Here is a 27,543-nt window from a genome sequence, read left to right on the forward strand (position 1 = left end):
GCATGGTTACCACTACTACCTCTCACCATTTACTACTCGTCTCACCATTATGTTATTGTAGCCAATATATATTGGGTAGCATAGGGACTAGTGTGTAATCATATGGGTTTTATATTCCTCACCATACGTAGACACACACCAGCCTTTTTCTGTGCTGGAGATTTTGGCTTTTAAAGGAGAGGGTGCTAAGATGTTTTAGTGTCACCCCTACTAAAGATAAGCAGACCTACACGGACAAATCCAAGTTACCTTATCCTAAGTTATCCAAGTTGCTCCTTGCAAACATGATCCCTTCCAGGAGCAGAACACTATGCCCCCAGGCCACAGGCCCCAACACAAAAAAAAATTGGGTACAGGCCATGCAATGCCATTCTCACCTCCTGGGCCCCTCACTCTGCTCTCAGTAGACCAATGTACATTCACTAATCAAAAGTGTCCTCCAACTCTGCTTTCCCCTACTGTTACGCCCCTGGTATCTTCTCTATTAAAGACAACCAACCTCAGAACTGAATGTTGTAGTTACTTTTCTTAGATAACCTGCCTGTGGTTGCTAGGGTAATCATTACTCTTCCAGTGGTGGCAACTATACTACTGTCATAGTGCTCTGCAAAACATTATGTCCACCTAAATCAAAGCAGTCAGAGCAAGGGCTGATGAACTGGTTACTTTAGATTAACAAAGGTCCACATATTTATGGTCCATCTCCATTTTAAAGGCTAAAAGCTCTGAAAAATCTTTGGGATCTACATAGCCACCCTGCTGTTAATATTGGCCCACAGAAACTTAAACATAGAATTAAGATGTCTAATCATGTCAGAATATGAAATAATTTAAACATTTATCAGAAATCTGCATTTGCTTACATACAAATGACTCCAATATTACATGTGAGTAACATTACAGAGATGTATTACTTTTTTTTGTAATACAGTGGCCTAGTGGTTAGCACGTCTACTTCACAGCACTGGGGTCATGAGTTTGATTCCCGACCATGGCCTTATCTGTGTGGAGTTTGTATGTTCTCCCTGTGTTTGCGTGGGTTTCCTCCGGGTGCTCCGGTTTCCTCCTACACTCCAAAAACATACTGGTAGGTTAATTGGCTGCAATCAAAAATTGACTCTAGTCTCTCTCTGTCTGTCTGTCTGTGTGTGAGTGTCAATAGTAGGGAATTTAGACTGTAAGCTCCAATGGGGCAGGGACTGATGTGAATGAGTTCTCTGTACAGCGCTGCGGAATTAGTGGCGCTATATAAATAAATGATGATGATGATGATAATGATGTGAGTAACATGACAGAGATGTATTACTTTTTTTTGTAATAACAAAATTTACATACAGTTACACATCCAGCAATTGCTTTAATGGATAAAATACAGTTGTAAAATGATTAGTTTCTATATTTAAAAAGATATTTTTTTTTCATTCATACAATAATATACATTTTTGGCAAAGTACTCTACAAGTCCAATAATCACATCTAACAACCATGGCCAGACCCTGGACTGATTAATTGTAGTGGAGTATGTGACAGTATGTGAAAGTTAACAGGATATCCTCCTAGACCCCTGCCCATTAGACAACCAAGCAAACCAACAACAACACTCATCGGACCTCTCTCTTTTTCTCATTTTCTTTTCACTTCTCGTATATTTCACTTGTCTTTCATGTCTTCTTTCTTTTGCTGCTTTATTACTTTACTCACTGTCTGGATATCTTCTGTCTTCTGCTATTTTAAAATCTTGTTTCCTCAGAGATGTCCAGGAACACGCGGAGAGATTGTCATGGGAAAGTCTCTTTGTGTTTACAAATATGTAGGTTTGACTTCTCATACTGATATTTCATGATATCATTTATAAATTACCAAAACTGCAGGACAATAAGGCCTAAAGATGACATTTGTGTAACATTCCAATGACTTTTCTCCTTTATATTATTTAACATAATTTGCACATATTTACGAATTTAACACTTGCTTGATTTAAGGGTAAAATTGTTTCATAAGAATCTACATTACTACTTACATGGTAGTAATTATTTCGACCCCCTCTTACACTATTAGTTATCCATCAGGAGGGTATTAAGTGGCTTGTATGTATACTATAAGTAAGATATATTACAGACACCTTAGTCATTAAGGCAGCATACTGAGCACATCATGCCGTTGTTCTCAAATGGGCTCTGCATACGCCCAGAGTCAGCAAGGAGCGGATCTCAAGTTATGTGTCGTGTTGACTATGGGTGTAGGTTCACTCTGCTGTACTAGACCAGACACTGCAGGATGTCTACAATACGTATGTGGAAGATGAAATCTCAAAAGAACGCACAGCAGAAAAAAAATATTAGTCAATTAATGTTACCTGTCAATAACATAGTAATTTATGATCAGAGATGGACATTTACATGTAAGAAAAAAAGAAGTTCTGTAACACATGTTTGTAAAGTAGGTAATGTTTTATGATCTTTTAAAGACTATATGAAGGCTGCCTAATTTTCTAAACTTTTGGACTGTTGTCCATACCCGTTTCACTATATTATTCCTCTTCATCCTATCTTAGTTATACATTCTAAACTCCATATTTATCGTACTACAGTATATAATCAGTGCTATGTTATTGGAATCAATTTAAACTATAATACCCCTATTACTCCTACATCAGATATGATCTATTACATAGCACAGTTCATGTTTCACTATCATCATTAATCTTTTCACATTATCTCTCCAATCGCCAACTCCAGAATCCAAGGGCGAGTCCTTACCACTTCGCTCCAGACACCTAAGTGGACACAAACCAGAGTAACAGAATCAAACACTCCAGACTCTTCAACAGCAGATGAACCCCAGACATCTAACCAAAGGGAAAAACAGCGCTCATTAGTTCTGCCAAGAATTCTTTTTATTTGTCTTACTAGGTGGAGAACCTTTAGCAAACACACAACTTTACATACTAAAGCACACATTTGTATTCTGCTATGGGCTATCTGGTATATTGCAGGGAAATCTGAGAAAGCAGTATGACAAAAGTGAATTGAAGTGTAAAGCTGGGTACATACTACACAGTTTTCATCCAATAATCGGCTAAATCAGCCGACATACGACCGCTCGTTCAAAAGTCGGGTCAGTGTGTGCAGTGACAAGATGGTCGAAAGTCTGCCGTCGTACCGTTTAATATTTTCGTTCCAATCTCGTTTCCGTTGTGTAGTGTGTATAAACTGCCGACCAATCCACTACAGTGAGTACGAAATTACAGTCATTGCTCACGACAACATGGCTGTAAAAAGTCGCTAAAGGGACGTCCGCTCTTCCCTTTATCGTCCTAAACAAGGCTAGTGTGTATGCAGTCCACGGACCGAGCGATCGGACCATCGATCGCATGTAAAATCGCTCGGCTTAAAAAGTTGGTCGAAATTTCTGTAGTGTGTACTCAGCTTAACATTTGTGATGATGGTGGGGATAATGCCCAGATCTTTTTTTTTTTTTGCTTAGGGTCACCAAACCCTAGAGCCATGTGTGTTAGGGCTTGGAGGCAAAACGGGCAGTTATTAGTTTAGGAGAAGTAGTTAAAAGAGACATGGGAAAAAAAATACAGATATTAAGCAAGTGGGCAGTAAGGAAATAGTCATGGGGGAGACCAAAGGGGCCATATTTCTCCCTTTTTACATATCTGCCCTATTTGTCTTTGGGTTGTTTTCCTAAAAACTGTTTTTAGTTTTCTTGATCGTAGGTTCCTTGACCATGACATAATACTGTGTCATGGCATCATATGTCTACTGTGAACATGTATTTGGTTTTATATACAAGCAAGACAATTTACAGTCCAGAGTTGCAGGTGACATCTGTGAATGCAATAGATTTCCCCAGATCATCGGACTTAGTTGGGTGGATAGGGGATCATCTTTTTTAAATATGGATTAGACCTACTCTTGGAACAATACACACAAATCATATTTTGATTTAATTTTGTAGGAAAAATTATTAAAATGAGATGAAGGTGTAAAGACCTTACATTTACAGGGATATTCTCCACTTTGAGGGATGGTGCACGACATTTTCTCCCCACAAAAGGACTTTTTTTTTTAGGTCTCAGTGAACTGGTCCCAATTTATACTTTTAGTGCAAAGCGGGAAGATAAATTTCTAGGCACACGTCAAAAAAGAAATTAAAAAGCTTCAAATACACAAAGTCACATACAAAGACATCCCGATGTTCCCTCGCTCCTACGATTTATTTTAAGCTATACATTTTTTGGGGAAATTTTTGGAGACAAGTGCAAAAGTTAAAATGAATAAAGGGATTGAGTTGAGATTTTTATAATGTTGAATATTTTTCCCCAGGTAATAGCCAACACCTTAATAATGCGATAAATTTGTGCCTACATTTAGGCATTGAAAGCTTAACTGTTGAATTTGTGTTTAGCCTTTTTGAATAACATTGGCCAAGACTTTTTAGAATTGCTTTTGTAAGCAGAAGAACATTTATCCACCTCTTTCTTAAGTGCTGATTTACAAGACAACTGTTGCCCAATAACAATTTTTGTATAGCTTACAAAATTGTTGCATCTGAAGCTTGTTTGCTCATATTATTAAAACTACTAAGCCACAGATATTGATATGTTTATTATTTGACTTTATAACATAGGTTTGGATATGCCAATGCATTTTTAATAAGTAAGAGAAGCAATATAGCTTGCTTATTTTTCCTCATTTACATTAATACATTAAATAATTATTATAATAAGGTAAGGTTTTATATCAGTATACATATGCAGCTTTATTGCAGAGCATCACGATCTTCTGTTGTCAAGCAAATGCAATTTTGTATTCAGTTCAGGTCTACATAATATAATATAACATTTAGGTAAAAATATACAGCCTAAAAGTCCAGCGTTTGAGGTCAATATGGAAAAGATCTCCACAGCCACCATGTATTTTCCTTTGGTGCTCAGATAAGCCGGGATCATTGCAATCCAGACACTGCAAAACACCAGCATGCTGAAGGTGATGTATTTGGCCTCATTAAAACTGTCCGGTAATGTCCGGGCTATAAAGGCTGTAATAAAACTCACAGCTGCCAGAACCCCCATATAACCCAGGACAGAGTAGAACCCAATAACTGAACCTTCATTACACTGAACGATGATCTGTCCCTCATAAGAGTGTGTGTCCAGCTCCTGGAAGGGGGGAGAGATAGACAACCAACTAATAGATATTACAACTTGGACAGATGAGCAGATACAGACTACACAATTGGGCAGTTTCACTCCCATCCATTTTCTCCACACACTTCCGGGTTTGGTGGCTCTAAAAGCGATGCAAACCATGATAGTCTTGGCCAACACAGAGGAGACAGCTATGGAGAAGAGGATTCCAAAGGAGATCTGACGCAGCATGCAGGTTATATCCACAGGACGACCGAGGAACAGGAACACACAGAGGAAGCTCAGCATGATGGAGACCAGGAGAAGGAAGCTGAGGTTCTTGTTATTGGCTTTTACAATAGGTGTATCCCGATGTGATATAAAAATTCCCAATATTAGCTGAGTTATGAAACAGAAGAAAACTGAGACAGAAATAAAAACTGCAGAGATCTCATCATTTGTGTAGGACAGAAAGTCTTCACTTTTGGGAATGCACAAATCCCTCTTTTCGTTCGGCCATTCATCACCCTGACATTTAATGCAAATTTCACTGTCTGCAGAATGACATAAATAATAAAGTGAAACTATTGATACTGGGTACAGTTTTCAGCATTTTTCAATAACAAAAATACAACAGAGCTTAAAGAGTGGATAAATGCATTTGGTTCATTCACGTTAGATACGATACATACCCTAATTAATATGTCCAAATATATTAATGGTCAATATAATACAGTGTGAAGAATAGAGCTGCAGAAGGATATATATATATATATATATATATATATACATAGATAGATATAGATATATACTGATAAGCCATAACATGTAAACCACCTGCCTAATATTGTGTAGGTCCCCTCATGCCGCCAAAATGGCTCTGACCCATCGAGGCATGGACTCTACAACACCTCTGAAGGTGTCCTGTGGGATTTGACACCAAGATTTTAGGAGCAGATCCTTTAAGTACTGTAAGTTACAAGGTGGGGCCTCTATGACATTATTATCATAGATCACATGCCACAGACGCTTGATCAGATTAAGATCTGGGAAATTTGGAGGCCAAGTCAACACCTTGAACTCTTTGTCATGTTCCTCAAACCATTCCTGAATTTTTTTTGCAGTGTGGTAATGCGCATTATCCTGCTGAAAGAGGCCACTGCCATCAGGGAATACCGCTGCCATGAAGGGGTTTACTTAGTCTGCAACAATGTTTAGGTAGTTGTACATGTCTATGTAACATCCACATCAATGCCAGGACCCAAGGTTTTCCAGCAGAACATTCCCCATTGCATCACACTGCCTCTGCCAGCTAGCCTTCATCCCATAATGCATCCTGGTTCTATCTCTTCCACAGGTGAACGACTCACACACACCCGGCCGTTTATGTTATGTAAAAGAAAAACCCCTCTCCTCTGTGACATCACTGAAAAAGGTGTGCTGGTATGCTAACCCATTTTCTAACCAATTTACTGCCTTGCTTGTCCACCAATTCTAATTATGGGTCCCAAAAAATGTATTGTAACTCCCTCTGGAACATAGCAGAAATAGGGCATTAATTTAACAAAACATGATATAATTTTCTTCAGCTATACATATAAAATATGACTTTATTTAGTCACACATTTTACTCCTAAAGTGTAGGGATTATTCATATTCCTGGTGTAGTGTTAGCTAGGAAAGAAAGAAACCCTGCAGAGGTATCAACTATTGTACCTCTCTGTGATACCTGTGTATTGGGCAATATGTCCATAAAATATATGCCCAATACCCAATTAAACACACAGAATATAAATATAGTCGCCCACCCTCATTTTAAAACCTGTTTATTTTTTCCATACTTTATTTTTAATTTGTTTCTTTTTCCACTATCATTTCATCATGTCTCCTCTTCTTCTTTGTTTTTCACTTTTGCCTTTTAAGTTTTGCCTCACACTCAGGATAGTACATCTCATCTTACAACTATATCTTCTTATATGTGGAATACTGATTATTATTAGCTTGCATGTGATGTTTAACTCTTTAACACATATTTACCTCATGGAATATAGGCAATGTTTTATTGGTTAAATCAGAACTGTGGGATTTCAGAGGAACAGTATGATTTTCTTTTGAATTTGATTAATTTTATTTTGACAAATTATTACATTTGACTCACAATATTATTTACAAATACAGGGTACAGCCATGGGCAACAGGTTTGCCCCACTATGCCAGTCTCTATATTTGATGGTTCAATAAAAAAATTGAACCAGTCCCTTTGGGTCAATCTGCTGTGCTATGGCCACTAGATTGTTGAACTTATTTTCATTTGAAAGATTGACCCGACATCCTTTAATAATTTTATATCACATATCAACACTAGCATTTTCAATCTTTTATTGCGTTTTTTATTTCATTCACAATTAACTAATTACTTGGCTGTCAAACTCTCTGCCTTCACAGGGTAAAATGTCATTAATAAAAATGATCAGAAACAGGTTAGTGCAAACAATAATTACACTACAGCAGTCAATATTTTAAACAGTGGATGCAAAAAGTCACATTTCGACAATTTACAAGAATGAGATGCAATTGTTCTTTAGATGTGAATTTTAATAAATAATCACAAATCCTACATGATGTTTATCTTGAGAGGTTATCTGAAGGCTCTACTAGATAGGACCTATGGTAAGGCAAAATCTCTAACTTGGGAAAGCTTACTTAATTTAAATAAGGGTCCTTAGTCAACCACCACCAAAAATATTTATCTTTTCATATTAATATATCATATAATGTAATAAAATCTGGGGAAAAATTCAATTATAATTTCTAAATATTGTATTATTATTACTCAAGATATATAAATTGCCCAATTTATTGCCAGAAAGTACAGATACAGTATTTAAAAAATTCCAAAAATCTCAAAACCTTGTTAGCAGCTACTTCAAGAATTTTCTTTTCGAAAGATGGATACCCCAAAAAAATCTTAGAAACTTTTTGGGTGTTTGCTCAATAAACAAACTGACTGATTTAAATTTCACCATACCATTTATAAAATGTGTAATTTTATTACTAACATAATGTGTGAATTTAGATCTACAATATCATGTGAATCTTTCCTCAACTGTATCAATTGTGACACTGAATTTTTCATTTGTTTATTAGATTGTGGTTGCGGCCTGCAATAGCTGAGCCAAACCACAGGATAATTATTTGTCATTATTTAGAATACCACCAGAAAATAACTGATCAGTGAACAAACCCAAATATAGTAGGATATTTTTCCTGCCATCATGGGGTAACAGTTGATGATTTCATTGTTATCTGCATTGTGAGTACATCCAGGTAGGGAAGGAATATATTTAAATACTTATCCACCAGGGAAGCTTTTCGGATCTTTCAATTGGGAAATATGTACCCGAAGGTTTCAAACAAACAAATGACATGACATGGCAAAATTAAATTAGAACATTCAAATAGGGTTAGTAAATGATAGGGAGAATGTTGGAGAGAGAGAAAAGGTAGGAGAATAGGATCCTGTTAATAACGACTTTATAATGGGAAATCGGAGGTTCACAATATTAATATTAAAGGAAATGTAGTCTTAGGTGGAGTACAATAAGTTGTGTTCCACTGGGGTGCAATTTTCTCCGACCCTATGCCCTCCTGAAGCCTCCAACAAATTTTGATGCTCTTTTCCCTGCTACTACCCTTGCTGTGTTTGTAACAAGCCAAATTCAGAGAAAAGAGCAGCGCTGGACTGTTGGCTTATTGAGGCTAAAATAAATAGAATAGAAGGTTTTATTGTCCTAATTAGCCTCATCATATCAATTATTATTAGTTATAAGTTTATTTGCTATTTTTTTTCCAGCTACGTATTTTTCATTCACTATGTACAAGAGTATTCACTTTTCAAGATTTCAAGTTCATTATTAAAATATTTGTCCAAGACATATTATTATATTCAATGACCTATAGACATAGCAGCTATACATATTTATTTCCATGTATATATAGAATGTACCAGTTGTATTGGATATTTCTCCCTCGGAACACGGAGCACAGTCATAACAGCAGGGATGTATTCCAGGTCTTGGGATCTTCCTGCTCCCAGGTAAACACATTTCTGAGCAGCGAGAGACTGGAATCTGAAAGAGAGACAAATTATTTATGTGACCAGAGTTTGAGAATGCTTTTATGGAAATGTTTAAACTACACACTACAGGGCATTTACCAAAAGTGCACAGTAGAAAAGCAAGTGCACCCAATTGTCCACACATCCATAGGTGGATGCCCACATCCCAGTGACTGAAAATGCCCCAGAAAATTAACCTGGGTCTACTTTTGTGGGATTCATGGTCCAACCGGTAACGCACATGGGGGATTCCTTGGGCTGGGTCACTGGGCTATATGCATTTATTTTACTTTAAAATGTTCCTAATAGACCACTGAGCTGCGTCTCGCCCCACCTGGGCTACAGGTTGCCAGCCCTCCCATGTTTTCCTGCCAGAATTTGAACCAGCAAGAGTTTGCACAGAACATGTTTACAGAGTCCAGAATGTGTGTGCGCTTTGAGCATGCTCTTAGTTATGGGTGAGGTGGGCAATTAGTCACAGAAACATATTAGGTGCCTGCGTATTTTGCCTTTTACAGTAGAAAAAAACCATTTTCCCCTATTAATAAAATGATGGAAATTGCATGTCACTCCCATCAGCAGCAGTAAAAAGCAACAGTGTATGTGACTGATACACCACAATACATTATAAATTAATGGAAGGTGGCTTTTGGGGGGGATATAAACATAATCTGTTGGTAGTAAACCACTTACCAGTCCTTCTACTCTCCCATTTTGTGTCTGCTCATTTCACTTTTTTCTATATTGATATTATTGAGTCTTATGTTTGTACCATGTATTCTTGATTTTATTTTTTTCGAATTTATAAGTACCCACCACAGCTGCTGGGAGACTAATCCATGGATCTTTCACATCTCTTATTTTTAAAACTTTGCATTTCAATGTGCCCATGCACCCATTTTAATAGTCCTTTCTTGAATTTATTTTTATTTTATTTTTGGCTTTTAGGAGATAGAGGGCCTGAGTCAGTTAAGGACCGTATCTGCCTATTTTGTACATATCATCTGCAAAATCAGTCTGCTCATGCTCAGAACCGGACTATATGCAACAGAGGACAGCCTTACCCAAGTCAACTTCGAACGCAAACAACACTTACTACAGACTATGATTTTGGGGAGGGAATGGGTTGGGGATTGGACGAATGCATGTAGGCAGTGCAGAGTAAATGCGTACCAGTGCAGCCACGTCCGAGTCATGCTCAGGCACACATAGAAGTACACTGGTTTCCTGGCGTATCTCTTGCACCAGCTAGAGGTCTAGTCTAAGTCCTGAGACCTAGTTATGTCAGTATCATATCAGTATCATATGAATGCTCTACCATGTGTCTGCTATCAGGTACAACTGTAAAAATGTCTGTTTGTGTACAGTAGACATGAAGTAAACCCTAATAAATGTTTTACAAGAAGAAAACAAAAACATTTGAGATTTTATATTCCACATAGGTGTTGTCCGTATCCTGCAGTGTCTGGTCTAGTAGAGTAGAGTAATCCTACACCCGTAGTCATCACCACTCGTATCTTGAGATCCGTTCCTTGTAGACTCGGAGTGCGCTGAGCCTAGTTATGTGCAGTTTAACACAAACACATGCTACACAGTATGCGTGTCTTAATGACTCAGGCCCAGGGTCTCCAGATGAGGTCTTACCAGTGACCTATGAAATGACAATATGTGGTACTCTTGTTGGGTGACGGTTAATGGTTTCAGTTTCTCTTTTTTTCTGAGACCCCCGGCTAGAAGAAAACCCAAAATAATTGACACTTGTAAAGTGATGAGAACCAGTTGAAGAAGTTGGGGAGGTAGATTATCATAATATCTACAATATAAGAAATGAATTTACACAACACTCTAAAAAGATCTGCAGTATTAAAAAATTATCAAATACATTTTCCTAAAAATGATAATATTATATTATTCCATAAATTAAAAAAAAATCATAGACGCAACCATTCAAAACATGGGGTATATTTACTAAACTGCGGGTTTGAAAAAGTGGAGATGTTGCCTATAGCAACCAATCAGATTATTTTTATCATTTGTTTAGTGCATTCTACAAAATGACAACTAGAATCTGATTGCTATAGGCAACATCTCCACTTTTCCAAACCCGCAGTTTAGTAAATATACCCCTATGAATCTTTTCGCCTTCACAAGACCTCAATGTGAGAGCTATGACCTACAGTAAGTGTAATGTGCAAGTCTTTAAATGTTGTCACTTCACTACACTGCTTGCTGACCTTCCCATCAACTGAAACTATAACTCCATGGTCCCTCAGTTGTTTTTATTTGCTTTTGTATTTGTGTGTTCCATGTGCTTTATATTACATTTTGACGTATTAAATGTAAGATTTCACAGTTTAGTCTTTCATCCTATATTCTGTTAAGCAATGCATTTGTTTTAATCCTTTTAGTCCTGGTACACATTTTGGTATCCTCTACAATAAGAACATACCTTTACTTAAAGTAATATAAATTAATATATATAAATAGTCCTATATTTATAGTAATACTCCCTGAGGAAATCCAATTGTTACCTGCCCATCATTTCAGCTTACACCATTTAATACAGCTTTCTCTCTGTTGGCCTTTAGCCAAAATGTTATCTATTCATTTATAACAATTGTAGTAAATATAAAGGTAACCAAATTGTGAGATATATTAGGAATTAATTATTTTTTTTCAGAGTAGTAAATGTATCACGGTTAGATCAATTGAGGCTTTAATATGTGAAAACACTTTCAAGCCTCATAACTAAATAACAAACCCAATAGGGCAATATATTATAAATAATGGTTTCCTCTTTTCATGTTCCACCGAGCCAATAAGGGAGAAGTACAAGTATATATTTTGCTCGCAGCTCCCTGGGCTGTGAGCAGAAAGCCGGGTTAATATTATCGTAATAACTTTAATACGTTTTACGCAGCGGTACTTTGGGGGGAATTGAATTCCCCCCATAGACAACTCGCTATACTATAGGACGTGATTGTCCTCACTATCACCTATTATTACCTTTCTTACTGCCCTGTATGCTATAGATCCCTCGTTCTCCTGTTAGGGCTGCAGCAATACATGAGTCCGAGTATGCGTCCAACGGGAAGCTGCAATGGGGCAATTTCCTCTTTCTTAAAACAGGTTTCATCCTTGGACTCAGGAGAGCAGGATAAAGACTTGTGATATTTCATGGTAGAAATAGGTAAGTGAAACATTTCCATATCTGACTTTGGAACACATAATTTATACAAATACAACTTCTAGAAATGTAAATGCAAATTGACCATTAATGTGTGTTAAATAAATAGTAAGTAAACAGCCGTTTCAGCTAACCTGATTGACACCGTTCTTCCATATTATTGCACTTTCATTAATCAAAAGCTGCCGATCTTCTTTAGCTGATGGAATTAAATCACCAACATCTCTTGTTATCACTTTCAGTTTTTCTGTCATTACCCAGTTTAAAATACGATATGAACTAACAAAATCTCCATTTTCATCAAAGCCTATGTGTGATCCATCTGGCAATGAAACTATAAAATTCTTCAAATTGCGATGTAACTTTAAAACAAAATATTAAATGAAGCTGGTACACAATATGCAGGTAACGTAAAATGTCTAATAAACAATACATGTTTACGCTTATATATATTTAATAACAGTATGAATGCTGAGAACTGCAAGTAAAACTAAACTAAATCTAAGAAATTGTGAATTTTGCATATGTCTAAAAGGAAGTATAGGTGTTATAATTGTGTATGGGTCTGAAAATACTAAACAAAATCTTGTATAACAAAAAATACAGACTTGGGGGTATATTTACTAAACTGCGGGTTTGAAAAAGTAGAGATGTTGTCTATAGCAACCTAATAAAATAGAAGTGGAAGTTGCTCAATCAATTTATAGGTTCACAGCAGGTGCTTGAAAGGGTGGGGTTATCCAACAAGGAACAAATACAAAGTAGTATCCCCAGCACATAGTTATAACCAGCAAAAGAGTTGCTGTTTCTATTTTCACATAAAAATGAAGAGATCTCAGTTACACACATTTGTAAACGCATGTTAAGCCACCCGCCACTTCATGGCACTTCTGCTAATCGGGTGGTCCTAACTCTAAAGAATGACAGTCCCTAATTTTGGGCCATACATATATGTGTTTTTAAATTGAGAATGGAATGGAATTTGATAGTTTTACAATCAAAGCACTTAGAGAATTGGCAATATGACATTCCACGTTATACTGGTCCACTTCCACCACTAAGCTTAGCAGATAAAAAGAGATGAAGGAAGAACAGAGAAAATCTTTTATTTTGAAAAACAAACTGTTGGTACAAGTAAAAAGCATCATTAAATATTATAATACACAGCACTGTACACTACACCAACTGGACTAGTTCAGATAAATACTTATTGAAAATGCATCAGGAACATAAACTGGATTTAATATAAAGGTGCATTTGACACCACATAGTTCCTGTGTCAGCTTTACAGGAAACTCGTTTAAAAAGTGAGTGCTGTTGGAGGACCCTGCTCATTCCACTATCAAACTCACAATAGGCTTCCACATATCGCCAATGAAAACCTTTTGATGTGTAGAGGGATATAAATTAAAGCCCTTACAATAAAGGGCTTTTTGCGCTTTGATAAACATGCTCCTGTGTCTTCCTGATTACCCCCATTCCCCTCTTCACATATTGATATATCTAATATTATATCTAGCTCTGCCCTCAATGACATAATGACATGAGTGGACAGATTACTGCCTCTGTAGACATCAGCATGCTTATCTCCTGAAATATTATGTTCTGCTGTGGACATTCTGATCATATGATTGGCTATAACTTGTTGACAAGGAGGAGATTAAGAATAATAATATAATAATGTTCTGAACTTAATCAAATATAACTTTTAAAGTGTATTGGAATATTCAGTTGGTGTCTTGATGAAATGTTGACATTAATTCATAATCTAATACAAATTTGCACAACTAGTTTTTGACCTATATACTTGATATTATGAATTATATATCACTCCTGTGTACATATAGTATCATGGACACAACGTGATTAAAGATGCTCTAAAAGCATTATTATGGTTATGGCCTACTGTACCTTGCTTAAGAACTGAATTTAATTATTTAATTCACATAAATGGATCCATCTCTGTATAAATGTTCTCATGTGAATGGAACATCCATATTCTCTATGCTAAAATAGGATCATAAGCTACACACAAAAGTCCAGAATTAAAAGTCACACCAAGGTGCTCTGGGTAAAGACATACAGACCCCTTGTCACCTGTCGCATGTGACATTTGTTTATGATAAATGGCATGATCCAGTAGCCCCACTTGTAGTCAATAACTTTTTAATACATTTTAGTTACCTGTTGTTTAACATAATAGATGTTATTTTCCATCTTTTTATTTTCTTTGTACAGTAATAAGCGCATAAAATGTAACGCACAAGAAGTAAGATAGACAGCTAAAAACACTCGCGGGAAACATCCAACGTAGTTAAAATTGCGAAGTTGCGTAATGCTCTCTCTTCCGGAACATTTATGAAGACTTATGTTGTATACAAAGCCATAATAATGACACGCTAATTGGATTTTTGAGCAGCAACGATAGTGCAAAATATAAATATGTTCAAGCAACTTATCTTCAGGGTAGTTTTCAGGTTTCATATTCTTAAAAAGTCTTAAAATATCCGGTAAATATATTGGTAAATTGTCAAGTACCAAACTACCATTAAATATATTGAGCAACTCATCCATGAGAAACTTGTTACTTGCCCAATTAGGATTCAGAACGATGGTCCGGTCACTGAGCACACTCTTCATTTCTCCCAGACATTTCCTAAAAGTCTGTGAAAACATCCCACAAAGAACTATAACTTTGGCAGTCGACTTTCTAATTACTTCAGCATTTATCCAGTCTTTATTATTGTATTGATCAAAACTAATTTTTATGGTGAAAGCGACACAAATGCCTCTTTTGGTCAAATGATTTGTCAGCAGTTCTGCCTCTGTCTCTCCGCTGTCGTCATTGGAGGCTAGAATTCCAATCCACGTCCATCCAAAATATTCTAGAACTTTAGATAACATTGAATAAACAGTGCGATCATTTTGAATGGTTTGGAAGAAAGTTGGATAAAGTTGTCTGTCACCTAACACAGAAGGTGTTGCACCGTAACTGATCTATAAGGAACACATAAATACAATAAGTGATGTATTCTTACAATTTAAAGTTGGGCTGTTAAATAAACATTGAGAAAATCTCCTTTGGTTCTTGAGACAATTCAAGATATTGGGAGAAGTACCTACTATGGGGCATGAAGGTATAGGAGTGAGAAGGGCAATATCTGTCCACCCTATCCATGCACAGAAGAGCAGAACAGGGGCCCTAGGGGGAAGGACCAACGTTGCCTGTCCCACCCACAAATTAAGGTTATAGACATGTTTTATTTGATGTTATGTGTGCCTTTATTGGAATTTGTTATTTTAAAACAATAATTGGCAAACATTCATTACATTTTAGAAGACACTGGCCTGCTACATATTAACTGAAGATCTCTACCAGACGTGCAAATTTCCATTGGTCATTTATTATGTAAATTTACTTAAGTTGTTGTTATATTTTACAACACAAATTTGTTCCAAAAATATTTCTAAAAGATTTTTTTTTTAAATCCCAAAAACACTTTATAGTCCATCCTTAAATAATTGATTAGTCAGCAGTGAAACAATGATATTCATAGCAACTTAAATAGATCCCCTCATGTCTAGCCTCATACATCCATGTTGCATTCAATATTATTTTTAAAGATAGTCTTTTGTTATCTTATTTATATTACATTCCATTTTAACATTCATTATTATATTGCTATATAAGTGCTTTTTTTCCTGTATTGAAATTGAAGAGTCATCTGTAGAATCTTATGTCTCCGATTCTGCTATGAGATCTTGTGAATAGAATGAGCCGAATGGGTCCTCACACTGCTCATCATTAAATCAGAACTATGAACATGTGAGTGGGTGTGATAACAAATTCAGTACTTAAATTATCAAGATATTGGCACATGTAGGGATACAAATGCATTTTCTGGCAAGGTAACTATGATAATTTGCTGTGATATATACTGTTTTCTACTATATTCTGTAAATTCCTCTGTCATTACTTCATTAACACTTTTCTTGTTTTCCATCAAAATACCCCAAAACAGCATCACCCTTTCAGTCAACTTCATCAGCTATTTATATATTTATATAATTATATAGCGCCACTAATTCCGCAGCACTGTACAGAGAACTCATTCACATCAGTCCCTGCCCTGTTGGAACTTACAGTCTAAGTTCCCTAACATACACACAACACAGACTAGGGTCCATTTGATAACAGTCAATTAACCTACCAGTATGTTTTTGGAGTGTGGGAGGAAACAGGAGCACATGGAGAAAATCCACGCAAACACGAGGAAAACAGGAAAAACATACAAACTTCACACAGATAAGGCCTTGGTTTTGAATCGAACTCATGATCCCAGTGCTGTGAGGCAGAAGTGCTAACCACTGAGCCACCGTGCTGCCCTTATTAACTCCTAGCCCAAGAGACCTCTTTATGCTTACCGTTAATAGACCATGATTCTTGCCACAATAATTTTGATGTCTTAGCATAATCACACGAAAAAATATCCACAATCACATTGATAGGCCAAATATTCATTATTTTTACTTACATTGTATCAGTTATTTTAGAAAAATCATATTTTACTTACTTGTGAATATGGATATACTCCTAATAATTGGGCTATTGGTACAGTTGTTACTGAATGGTGATCTCCAATAAAACCAATCACCTTGCCTCTTTCTGTACAGGAATAATTAGGCACCATCCGTCCTGGTCCAGATAATATCTGTAATACACTTTTTATGGCCTTATTCCCATCAGAACATGAGTCATACACATGATATCCTAGTGTTATATTAGGCAAAACTAAAGAATTGTTAAAATGCTCAATGGCAAATCGAAAAGTCAGAAAGTGTTTGTAATATTGAGGTGAAGGTCTGTGAAAAGAAAATACGGTACATTGTCCATTGTCCGATTTTAAGTAGGGTTCACTCTGATGAATCTATGAGAGATAACATCCAAAGCTGACTGGGTGGAGATACTGAGCATGTTGAAAGTAGGTGAAGTAAACATTTCCATGGGTCCTGTCTCCACAAGGGTTACATAAATAAATACCGCAATAAATGTGTTGGGGTTATTGGACTTTATTCTAGTTTTGGCATGAAAGTGTCTCAAATAAATATTGTACAGTAGTAGGTTTTATTGAAATGATTTTAAAATACTGAGAATACTGAATATAATCATTTTTCTAATAAACTAGTTATTTAATTGAAGGCTAGATGCTGATTTTAGTGTTTCTATAACAGTATGGGTTAATGGTTTTCTGTAACAGCTTTTGCAAGGCATAAACCACAAAGTATCATAACCTTGTTGAGCTGTGCGTGTAAGTGCAAAAAGTCGTGCAGTGTCATGTGAAAAACTAATTTAATCATATGTATTTTATCTTATGTATTTTTACTGCAGAATTAAATATAAATAAAAACAAGGTGAGAGTAATGGACTGAGTGTTAGAGTTGGGTCTGCACCACATGGTTACCAAAGACAGGAAAAGTGACTTCTTATCCCCCCTCAACTCCTTGAATTCTTAAACTAGTGACAGTTTTTAATGTGTCTGGGTGTAAAGTGAAAGTCCCTTCAGTGCCAGGAACCTTTGCATAAAAATATTGCTTTACACTTGGAAAGACTCTAGCTAATAAACCAACTCTTTTAGTTTATAAAAAAAAACCAACAACTGCAAGTTGAAGTAGCAAAAGCTGGAAAATGATGTTGGCAAACACCTGAATTAATAAAATATATTCATTTTTTTGAATAAAAAATCACACCTACTGCAGTAGTTATTTCCATAAAAATGCATGTAAATGGCAGACAATTGTAGGGAACAATTAGTATAAAATACATTGTAGTGCATACTCTAATAACTTGAAAAATTACAATTATTATTTATGAGAGTGAAAAAATTGAGTATTTATATTACTACTTTGTAGTAGAACTCAAATAATAATTTAGTAAAAAAACAAATATATTTGATAGCCTGAGCAACATGAAAGACAAATCAACACCATTATTTTGTTAGTGGTTGTCAAAAACTATATCTGTCCATCATCATCATCACCATGGGTGCATATATGGTGTCAAGATGAATGCATTTCTTAATGTTGCATTTGAGAGTCTTATATTTCATTACTTCCTTTCAAGGATATTACTGTTGAAATAAGTGAAATGTATATTGCTATTTTACTTGCCAAACATACAGAAAATATTCTGGCAAATGGAATAAAGAACATTCCAATAACTGAAAATAGCCCAATCAGCAGGGGGAGGGGGGGATTTAATTGCTGACAATGTGGCATGCGGACATTGCGCAGCGCAAATATGGTAAAAATCTCCGCTCATTTATTCTTGCACCGCTATGGGGTGCGAGGAAAAATGAGCGAAGATTTTACAGAAATCTCCATCATGAAATGTCTCAAGTACGATACGGAGACACTCTGCGCCTAATTGAATTCCCCCAAAGATATTCATTGGCATGGAAAATAAGCATTTTTAAGAGAGACGCTTTTCAGCCACAGTGGGTATAAATCTGTCCCCACATTTTAAATTTATCTCTTCCTACCAATGCAACATGGTTTTGTCAAGGTACAAAGTCACTCCTTTTTTTTTGCTTTGCTCTCATTACTGGCTCAGGCCTATAATGTTTTGCCAATTCACATAGTGAAAGATGTTATCAAACAACTACCATTAATATTAGTGGCCAGATATCTGGCAAGTAGCACTTATACAGTAGCCCCTAGAGGAGAGTTCATACTGGCCACACAAGCGGCAGTACATCATTTTAAGTTGTAGAACTACAGCCGGTTTGGTTTTATGGTAGAAGAGGGGACAAGGCAATTATCAAACATGGAGCCACTCTTGCGGCTAAAATTCTACGTAAAAAAAATATGCAGAGAAGACACAGACCAATGGAAACGCACTTATCCACACATGACGGCTGCTGAAAATAACATAGAGAGAAGTGGTATGGTGTAAGAGTCCATACATAGAAAAACAATTCAAAATTACACGCAGAACAAAAAAAATGCAGTAGTACAGTGGTCAGATGTAAAAACTAGAAGTATTAAAAGAAATAGATTTAAATATTAACTGAAAAAAGTATTGAAGCTGTACATTAATATAACGCTGCCCATTTTAGCAAATTAATATCAATTAAAATTAGTATGGATCACCCCTCACACCAAATTAAAGTAAATAAAAATATTAAAATGATGGTACTCACATAGTGCTTCACATCAAGAAACTACTGAGTAGCACATGTCATTTTTTTCTACACATGCTTTTTATGTATATACTTAAAACATTACAGTACACAGCTAACACAAGACAACAACCCACTGACCAACTTTGCCACACACACACACAGCCCACTCAATACTTTTACCTTTGCATTCTAGCTGGTCCATTGTGCAATATTTTGCCCTTGTGTTTCAAACTCCCATTGTCCTATAGATTGTAAGCTTGCGAGCAGGGCCCTCTTACCTCTCTGTCTGTATGTATTACCCAGTATTGTCTTATTAATGTTTGTTCCCAATTGTAAAGCGCTACGGAATTTGCTGGCACTATATAATAAATGTTGATTATGATTGATGATGAGAGTACTATTTTTACTTTAATAGAAATAATACACTAGAGCTAAAAAATAATAGCAGTGCAGGTCATTTCGTTGAGGCCAAAGTTCATTAAAACATAGCTAGATACTCACAACAATGATTCTTAGACAGTAAGCAATTTGTTTTAGCTAATTTAATGCAGCACTAACTGGGAGCATTGTAGAAGCTGGCAAATCACATCAGGATCTAGCTGGCAAATGTTTGCTGGGGGGCAAGACTTGGCCCAGCAGCCTACTAGCAACATTTTAAAAAGAAGAAAAATGCAGGTAGCCCAGTGATCCAGCCCAAGGTAGCCCACTATGACACCAGGCCAGCCAGGCCCCTGGATCACATGTGTGTTCACCTGATGGCAGTAAATATTGCATTAGCTGCTGCTCTACACACTGCAGCCTCATTCTGTATAATATATCCCATTCATTTATAAGTCGCTCATTAAAACTCTTAAAATACAAACTGCGTTTATAGCAAATGTATCCATAAAATTTATTATTTTGTAACACATTACCTGGAAAAGGTTTCAACACAAAGAAAAATATACTGTACACTGTAGTTGTTCCCATTTCAGTACAATTATATTTCGAGTATGAGATTTTCTGGGTGTAATATGCTTATTTCTGGGCACTCGCTGGCATATGGTTTGCATTAACAAGAAGTTGCAGAATTCAGCTCTTCATTCTCATTTTACATTTTTTTTTGCAAAAGTGATTTCATTTTTTGTTTATAGATTTTTTTCTTTCACCAGGGGAGGGGGTGAGGGGGTTACAGTTTTCTGTAGGTTATTATTATAATTATTAGTATTGGCATAAGGTTGTTGTAAACTCACTGAAAAATTATTTACTCAAATTTCCTTCTTTTGCTGAGTGAATGAATGAAGAGTGTGAGTATGTGTTACTTATCAATGATGATACATTCACATCCTTTTAAGTGCAGAAAATCATTTACTAACTTTACAATATGTAGAAACTTAACTCTTGGCGTATAAATCCTATATTACTTACTTTAAGCACATTATTTGTTTGACAATTTTGTTTTGTTGAATTTCTACCACATACTGATTCACGGTGAACACTCCTCCTATTATGATGTCTCCATCTTGAAAATATTCATAGTCTTCAAATGTATTTCTTAACTGCAGATGACACGCTGGTAATGGGTTGTGGATAACAGGTTTGCAGAATGTCGCACACAGGATCATTAAATACAACACTTTAAATAAATATGTGACCGCTGTAGTTGTAGCCATTGTTCCAATAGACAGCACAATGTATTCCAATATAATGCAGATTATCAAACCATAAATGTAACACTCAGAGGTGAAATGTGTCACACAGGACACTGAAACCTGATGCATCTGTCTGTTAGTGTAATGACGCTGGATCATCTCACTGCCTTTTATAAGAAATATCCTGAAGTTAGTGGCAGGTGTTTGACTATTCTGTCCTGCCCTTAAAATATACTACAGACACAGCAGATAAATCTGACACATAAACTTATGATTGAAATATTATTTCTATTTGTATTTTTCAGGGTTGTTGTTGTTCATAAGTTACTCTTGAAATAAAAGACAGGGAATAGATATGTGCAGTCAGTAGCAAAATATTTAAATCATGGTGCAAACAAATGTTTATAACATCCCTATAAGGAATGTACTCACAAGTAAAGTCATCTATCCCTATTGAATGCACTTGGTGAATATGAGACATGTGGACCAGTAAGAGGTGATACAACCTGGAAATAGGGTAGTCCCTATTTTGGATATAAATGCCTTAAATTCAACAATGGAGCTAGAAATTCCCATTATGTCCAGGATTTGATGTTTAATAAATTCTGACAGTGGGTGCTGTTAGTCTTTAGACCTGTGGTGCTCTCTCCAGTCTCTTTGGGGCAAATTTGTGTGAAAAGGTAAAAAACATAGACTTAACAGGTTCTGTCTGGCTAAATCTAAACACAATGGGGGCTTAGGCCTTCCTTTATTTGATAAATACTACCATGCCACACAACTGAGCCACCTTATCTCTTGGCTGACACCTTTAGGAGTTAAAAATGGGTGAATAGTGAATAAGCATTGTCCACAGACTTGGGGATGAGATTTTTACCTTGTATTCCTAAGAGACCAACCTCAGTTTACACTACCCCCTCCATTCGCTTCACCTTAGAGATGTGGGACAAACTGAACAAACAATGTGAACTGGCCCCACATACCCTGCTCTGGATTTATCCCAAATCAAAAATGCACAAGTAGACTAATAGATTTTATGACCCTAAAATCTGAACCATAGCACTAAAAATATGCAGTATGTTGTCAGAGTCAGAAACATTTCTGAAAAGAAAAAAAATTAAAAAAATTACATGGATCAGCAATTTACAAATATCAATTGAAAAATAACTAAAACATAACAGTTCAGTAACATACACAATATAACAAGTCTTGAAGTGATGTGTGATATGGCAGCCATTTATTGTTTTATTTATATCCTCTCTGTCCACCCTCAATATCTAACACTTTCTTCCTCTTTCAAGTCTCCTTCTCTCCCACTCTTGAAGGTTAATAAATGATCAGGCTAAGGTAGTATAAATACATTTATTGAAAAAAACCCAGTAAGGACTTACATCAAAGTAGTAAAATAACATCTTAGAGGTAGGACATATATGGTCCTTGTCTCTCTAAAGTATAATTTGTCTTTGATACCACTGAGGAATGCATGAGGCTTCCAGGCACAGAAAAAGTCCAAAGATATTTTGTTGCACCTCGTAGATATAAGATAAATAGAACAATTAATATAATAAAAAAATATAAATATAATATTGTGTTTCTCATTCTAACTTGCTTGTTGAAGTAAGCTAAAGTCATAGCTTTTTTGTCATAATATTTGTGTTGCAGACCATCCATCTTAGCAAATTATCCTTCTATGTATATTAGATATTGGGTTGTGACCCATATTAACACATCTCAAACTCAAAGTTCTTGAAATCATAGATCCACCTAGTTTCTACTGACCGCCATTATTCCCCCTCTCTGTTTCCTTTCTGTATTTCTGTGAATTGTAGACGCTTTAGATGAATTCTTAATATTGAAAGATGATGTAATTCAAACCCTTTGTGAATATTACATAAATGTTTACTTATTCTGATTGTAATTTTCCTTCTTCTGTAATGGAGTCTCTATAAGGTATATAACGAGTACTATTGTATGTCATATAATCCTTAATCACACACATTGCTCTTGTTGTTTTTGGCAGAATCTGATGAAATACTGCATAATGTTAGTATTACGGTTGAGATTTGATGCATTTCTATCGATCTAATGGCATTTAGCTTTCAGGTCCAGTAGGTATGGAAAATATTTATATATAATCGGACGGCATGGATGGTAAAAGACTAGAATTTGTAATTGATCAAGCTCATTTATTAATTGGGATCGATAAAATTTAACTTACAAGACTAGTATTATATATCGCATCAAAACACTACAGGCTGCTCCTCCACCAGGGTGAGATGATTATATATTATATATAAGTGGTAATAGTGTGTTTCCAGGAAATTATTTCAATAGACTCGGCTATCATCATCAATCATATGGAAACCATGGGCGTAAAATACATGGGTAAAATGTGTGATACACATATTATATCAGTGCTCTCATACTGGGCACAGTATGAGGAACAGGAACACACAGAGGAAGCTCAGCATGATGGAGACCAGGAGAAGGAAGCTGAGGTTCTTGTTATTAACTTTTACAATAGGTGTATCCTGATTTGATATAAAAATTCCCAATATTAGCTGAGTTGTGAAACAGAAGAAAACTGAGACAGAAATAAAAACTGCAGAGCTCTCATCATTTGTGTAGGACAGAAAGTCTTCATATTTGGGAATGCACAAATCCCTCTTTATATTCGGCCATTCATCATCCTGACATTTGATGCAATTTTCATTATCTGCAAAAATACATAAATAATGAAGTCAAATTAATGATAATGGGCACGGTTTTTGGCACTTTTATTAAGAAAGCAAAACTTCAAAAGGTTCTGAGGGCAACTGTATAAAATAGAGGTGATAACTTATGAAGAGCGGGTAAGTAAATTTGGTTTACACACTGTAGACAAATATATACCCTCATTAATATTGATAAATATTAAAGATTAATAGAAAGCTTTATTTCTAGAAATAAATTGCTTGCAAAACTAAGTGGTAGAATAAAATACATCTCTAATTTGTGAAATCATCTGCCAGGAGTTTAGTGACAGCAGTTTATAGATAACAGAGTTGCTTTAAGACATCAAAATAGCAAATTGTGTTCTGCTAACTTGTACGAGGTTCGGCTTGATGGTCTTTGTGGAGAGCTATGCTCGTCTGTCTACTTGGTAAGGATATGGTGCCGACCAGTCTTATCTACTTGGCGCTCGTAGGACCACTGAGCCCTCTGCAGAGCTTGGAGTATTGATATATATATATTCAGCAATTTATTATTACTTTAAATTAATTCTTAGCATTTTGCACATTTAGTGTTTATGAATTATCTGCGTTTTAAGTTTGTAAAAGAATCAGGAATACTAAGGACAATAAACATAGACAACATCATAACTGATATCTCTGTAACATGGTGACTGATGATGTGGGGGGTGTAGGGAGGAAGAATTCTGTCTCACCTGCTCTTAATACAACTCACTGCATCCTGATGAAGCATGACCAAGGCATTAGGAAGGTGGTGGAATAATACTGATAATAATATAAATTTTTAGTATACATGAAGAATTGAGTGTGATATAAAGAGTCACCACTCATATTATTACCGTGTTCTGTAGGCAGATACACCAGCAATAGTAGCTGATTAATGTTTCTTACTAATTTTATATATGTATTATGTGTTATAGTGACATTTTCTAAAAATAAATTATTTTAATATTATTTCTTTCTATTATAAAAAAAAAGAGATTCACAAAATTAATTTTAAAGGAAACTCTACTCTACACTTTAGTTTTGGGTAGAGTACACACTTATTATTATTATTATCATTATTTTTATTATTATTATTATTGTCGTAGATTTGTAAGGAGTCACAGTGCTCCGCAGCGCCATACAGTCGGGAAAACAGAACATGCATAAAACAGGGACATAAAACACATGCAAAATAAATGCAGACATGAAAACAAAAGGTATGGAGGACCCTGCTCATCTGTAAATCTTTCTCTTCAGACTTCTCTCGTTTTCTTGTCTCACTCTTATCTCTATAAATGAGTTATTTCTAGGGGATTCAAAGTAAACCTTCTTACCCTTGACACACCAGTTGTTAATCTAATTGCAACTCCTTTAGCTATGAAGATCTGTACCTTAAACATTTTTTTACTTATTGGCTCCTACATAAACTATTTCTATTCAAGCTATACATTGCTTAATTACAAAAGATCATAACTTCTTTTACAGGTGCAGAGTTCCAAAGATCTGATGGATAGCTCGAAGCATTAATCCAGTGCCACTCTCTTCTCTGCTGTTGCTGCTGTCCTGTGTGAAACAGGGAGTGGGGTTGTCAATGTCCCTCCCCCATTAACTGGAAATCAGACGTTAAAGAGGGATATTGCCAACACTACTGTGCTTCTAACAAGCCGGCTTTAGTATAAGGGAGGAGAGCAGCACTAGACTGAAAAATAAAGGCAGATTTTTGTAGTTTTTGATGACTTAGTAAAACTTCACTAAAGCTACAATTTAAGCTTTTAATGAGGTCCTTCATAAGGTTATATTTTACTTACTGACAGTAGAAGAGATTATGGATGACATACCTGCCTCCAAGGCCATCTGCTGTAGGTGAGGGTAAGCTAAGAATACAATAACTGTTATAATTATATATAACAGCTATAGTTATTTTATAGCACATAAAATGTACCAGTTGTACTGAATATTTCTCCCTCAGAACACGGAGCACAGTCGTAGCAGCAGGGATGGATTCCAGGTCTTGAGATCTTCCTGCTCCCAGGTAAACACATTTCTGAACAACGAGAGTCTGGGATCTGTGATGGAGACAATATATTTGTGTGATGTTCTTCTGGAAATGTTATTTTTAATATTTTAGATGTAAATCTTCACAATAGCCATTTTTGAATTATTTTACTGGATGACTCCCCAGCACAACTCTTGGGAGACTATTCTATGGATCCATCGTTTATTCTTTAAATACATTCTTTGTTACTTTTTAGTTGTTCTCCCTTCAATTTCAAAGTGTGCTCCTCTGTTCTAGAATTCCTCTAATTTTTTAAAATTCTATCTCTTCTAAGCTGGACATTTTCAACTCCTGAAGTCTTTCCATATAAGTTTAGTTATGCAGCAAATGCACCATTTTAGTCGCCCTTCTCTAAATTATTTTCAATTGTATTTTTTTTATCGCAATTGAGGTGAGGTCTTATCAGTGACCTATATAGTGGAGATATAACCTACTCATGCTACTAATATCTCTTCCTATATAACCAAGTAGTCTACTGCTTTTCCCACTCCCTGACTACACTGCTTTGAAACATTATATCCTTTTTTTGCATAGGCCCTATATAATGTTATTCAGGATAAGATGGCCCTTTGTATCTGACTGATTGTATAATTGTGTAAAGTATTATTTGTGTATTGCTTCCAGTTACTTTTAAACTGTCTTTTATATGTGTTAATTTCACCTGGACGGACTTGGTGAAGTATTACGTTGTGATGTGTATTTGTATTCATTTATCTGTGTCCCACTATTAGGTGTATGCCTTATAAATGAACACACATGTAGAAACTATAGTACAGAGCACATGATGGCTGCAAACCAGTAAACCGCAGGAAACTCCGAAGCGCAGCCTTGGGATCTGGCATCAGCTGGATTTAGTGTCAGTCGGCTCAGACTATCCTTTATGTCAGTAAACAACATGTGTTATGTAGTCATTAGGAGGCAAACTTTATATCTGTTTATATACTATAAATTATTATAGCTTAACTATAACCAGTGTAATATGATTACAATCCTAATAATAATTAAGGTCATTCAGAAACATCAAATTAATATTGTCCATTGATTTGTAATATATAACTATTAACGGTTTCACCTAACCTTATTGACACCGTTCTTCCATGTAATTGCTCTTTCATTGATCAAAAGCTGCCGATCTTCACTAACCGATGGTCTGAATTCACCGACTCGCCATGATATCACTTCCATTGTTTCTGTAATTATCCAATTCAGAATATAATATGAAGTGACAAAATCTCCATTTTCTCCGAAAACTAGAGGTGAGTCATCTTCAGAAGAATATCTGAGATTCTTCAAATAGTGATGTAACTTTAAAATAAAAAATGAAATGTAGCGAGAGCATAATATTGTGCGGATAACTTAAAATGTCTAAAAAACAATAGACGATTGTGGTTATTTAAATTCAGGTAATGTCCACTGAAAAATTAGAGATAAAGGCTCATTCCGACTTTGCCAGATTTATGCCAAAAGCGCTGGTGTAAAATATGCGATATGTGTAATCCTAAATAAACCCATAAGTGCGT

The 27,543-nt window shown here is 35.8% G+C and overlaps 1 protein-coding gene across 1 annotated transcript; it reads right to left on the reverse strand.

Moving 5' to 3' along the window:
- Nucleotides 1-4,783: 4,783 nt before the first annotated feature.
- On the reverse strand, nt 4,784-27,208 carry LOC142104181 (vomeronasal type-2 receptor 26-like). The gene is made up of 8 exons (XM_075188706.1): nt 27,096-27,208; nt 17,016-17,304; nt 14,980-15,438; nt 12,576-12,803; nt 12,321-12,469; nt 10,899-11,067; nt 9,144-9,267; nt 4,784-5,691 (listed from the first exon to the last, which is right to left on the reverse strand). Exons 1-8 carry the CDS (start codon nt 27,206-27,208, stop codon nt 4,784-4,786), a joined length of 2,439 nt encoding a protein of 812 aa, XP_075044807.1.
- Between the last annotated feature and the right edge of the window lie 335 nt (nt 27,209-27,543).

This window comes from Mixophyes fleayi, chromosome 10 (assembly GCF_038048845.1).
Source record: "Mixophyes fleayi isolate aMixFle1 chromosome 10, aMixFle1.hap1, whole genome shotgun sequence".
In the NCBI taxonomy this organism is placed as follows: domain Eukaryota; kingdom Metazoa; phylum Chordata; class Amphibia; order Anura; family Limnodynastidae; genus Mixophyes; species Mixophyes fleayi.